Here is a 3,002-nt window from a genome sequence, read left to right on the forward strand (position 1 = left end):
GTGGGAATGGGGTGGTTTTGGGGCTGATTTGGGGTGGTTTTGGGGTGTTTTTGGGGCTCGATTTTGGACCAGTTTGGGGTATTTCTGAGGCAAATTTGGGGTGTTTTTTTGGACCAATTTAGGGTGTTTTTTTGGGCCGATTTGTGGTGTTTTTTGGGCTGATTTGTGGTGGTTTTTGGGCCAATTTGGGGTGTTTTTTGGACCAATTTAGGGTGTTTTTTGGACCAATTTGGGGTATTTCTGGGGCCAATTTGGGGTGTTTTTTGGGCCAATTTGGAGTGGTTTTTGGGCCAATTTGAGGTGTTTTTTTGGACCAATTTAGGGTGTTTTTTTGGGCCTATTTGTGGTGTTTTTTGGACCGATTTGTGGTGTTTTTGGGGCCGATTTGGGGTGTTTTTTGGAACAATTTAGGGCTGTTTTTTGGACCAATTTGGGGTGTTTTTTGGGCCTATTTGGGGTGTTTTTTGGGCCAATTAGGGTGGTTTTTTGGACCGATTTGTGGTGTTTTTGGGCCAATTTAGGGTGTTTTTGGGCCAATTTAGGGTGTTTTTTGGGCCAATTTAGGGTGTTGTTTGGACCAATTTAGGGTGTTTTTTTGACCAATTTAGGGTGTTTTTTTGGGCCGATTAGGGGTGTTTTTTGGGCCAATTTAGGGTGTTTTTTTGGGCCTATTTGGGGTGTTTTTTGGGGGCCCAATGTGGGGTATTTTTTTGGCCAATTTGGGATGTTTTTTGGGCCAATTTAGGGTGTTTTTTTGGACCAATTTGGGGTATTTTTTGGGCCTATTTAGGATGGTTTTTTGGGCCAATTTAGGATGTTTTTTGGGCCGATTTGGGGTGTTTTTGGGGGGCCCAATTTGGGGTGTTTTTTGGGCCTATTTGGGGTGTTTTTTTGGACCGATTTGGGGTGTTTTTTGGACCAATTTGGGGTGTTTTTTGGACCAATTTGGGGTGTTTTTTGGGGCTGCTTTGAGGTGTTTTTTGGGGGCCCAATGTGGGGTATTTTTTGGACCGATTTGTGGTGTTTTTTGGGCTGATTTGTGGTGTTTTTTGGCCCAATCTGGGGTGTTTTTCGGGCCGAATCGGGGCCCCTCCTTTTCCCGAGTCCATCCCCATCCCTTCCCGCAGGAACCAAGGATCCCAGGAGGAACCAGTACCGCCTGTTCCTGGAGTGTGCCCTGATCCTGACCTCGGTGGTGCCCCCCGAGCTGCCCATCGAGCTCTCCTTGGCCGTCAACACCTCCCTCATCGCCCTCGCCAAGCTCTGTGAGTGACCACGGGGGGAAAATTCCAGAGGGAATTCCAGAGGGGATTCCACAGGGAATTACACAGGGAATTACACAGGGAATGGAGAGGGAATTCCACAGGGAATGGAGAGGGAATTCCACACCCATCGAGCTCTCCTTGGCCGTCAACACCTCCCTCATCGCCCTCGCCAAGCTCTGTGAGTGACCACGGGGGGAAAATTCCAGAGGGAATTCCAGAGGGGATTCCACAGGGAATTCCACAGGGAATTACAGAATGGAGAGGGAATTCCACAGGGGATTCCACAGGGAATTCCACAGGGAATGGAGAGGGGATTCCACAGGGGATTCCACAGGGAATGGAGAGGGAATTCCACAGGGGGTTCCACACCCATCGAGCTCTCCTTGGCCGTCAACACCTCCCTCATCGCCCTCGCCAAGCTCTGTGAGTGACCACGGGGGGGAATTCCACAGGGGATTCCACAGGGGATTACACAGGGAATTCCACAGGGGATTCCACAGGGGATTCCACAGGGAATTCCACAGGGAATTCCACAGGGGATTCCACAGGGGATTCCACAGGGAATTACACAGGGGATTCCACAGGGGATTCCACAGGGAATGGAGAGGGAATTCCACAGGGAATTCCACACAGAATGGAGAGGGAATTCCACAGGGAGTTACAGAACGGAGAGGGAATTCCAGAGGGGATTCCACAGGGAATTCCACAGGGAATCACACACAGAATGGAGAGGGAATTCCACAGGGGATTCCACAGGGAATTACACACAGAATGGAGAGGGAATTCCACAGGGAATTACACACAGAATGGAGAGGGAATTCCACAGGGGATTCCACAGGGAATTCCACAGGGAATGGAGAGGGAATTCCACAGGGGATTCCACACAGAATGGAGAGGGAATTCCACAGGGAGTTACAGAATGGAGAGGGAATTCCAGAGGGGATTCCACAGGGAATTCCACAGGGAATCACACACAGAATGGAGAGGGAATTCCACAGGGAATTACACACAGAATGGAGAGGGAATTCCCTAGGGAATGGAGATGGAATTCCACAGGGAATGGAGAGGTTTTTCCGGCTGTTTTCCAGCCGTGTCCTGCCCGGAGCCGTTCCGGATCCCCTTCCCTCCCTTCCCTCTCTCCCCATCCTTCCCCATCCCCCCCTTTTATTCCCTGGGAGCGGGGGCTGAAATCCCTTGGGATTCCCAGGAGAATTCCAATTAAAATTCCCCTCGGAATTCCCGTTTTTCTGGCTGTTTTCCAGCCGTGTCCTGCCCGGAGCCGTTCCGGATCCCCTTCCCTCTCTTCCCTCTCTCCCCATCCTTCCCCATCCTTCCCCTTTTATTCCCTGGGATTCCCAGGAGAATTCCAATCACAATTCCCCTGGGAATTCCCGTTTTTCCGGCTGTTTTCCAGACGTGTACTGCACGGAGCCGTTCCGGATCCCCTTCCCTCTCTCCCCATCCTTCCCCATCCCCCCTTTTATCCCCTGGGAGCGGGGGCTGAAATCCCCTGGGATTCCCATTGGAATTCCAATCAAAATTCCCCTGGGAATTCCCGTTTTCCCGGCTGTTTTCCAGACGTGTACTGCACGGAGCCGTTCCGGATCCCGTTCGCCGGGAAGGTCCAGGTTTGCTGCTTCGACAAGACGGGCACCTTGACCAGCGACCACCTGGTGGTTCGGGGCGTGGCCGGGCTCAGGTGGGGGAAGGGACCCTCATCCCGAGGGATTCCGGCCG

At 51.8% G+C, this 3,002-nt stretch overlaps 1 protein-coding gene across 1 annotated transcript in view; it reads left to right on the forward strand.

Annotated features, from left to right (window-relative positions):
- LOC114073440 (manganese-transporting ATPase 13A1-like) overlaps positions 1–2,998 on the forward strand; it is a gene marked incomplete at both ends in the record, with an annotated part of 5,830 nt that extends 2,832 nt beyond the window's left edge. The window contains 2 exons of the mRNA XM_027911197.1: positions 1,128–1,265; positions 2,844–2,998. Coding sequence (XP_027766998.1) covers positions 1,128–1,265; positions 2,844–2,998 — 293 coding nt within the window. The remainder of the gene's footprint in view (positions 1–1,127; positions 1,266–2,843) is intronic.
- Between the last annotated feature and the right edge of the window lie 4 nt (positions 2,999–3,002).

This window comes from Empidonax traillii, unplaced genomic scaffold (genome assembly GCF_003031625.1).
Source record: "Empidonax traillii isolate 1590-97213 ecotype Southwest subspecies unplaced genomic scaffold, ASM303162v1 scaffold6451:size12926, whole genome shotgun sequence".
Taxonomy (NCBI): Eukaryota; Metazoa; Chordata; class Aves; order Passeriformes; family Tyrannidae; genus Empidonax; species Empidonax traillii.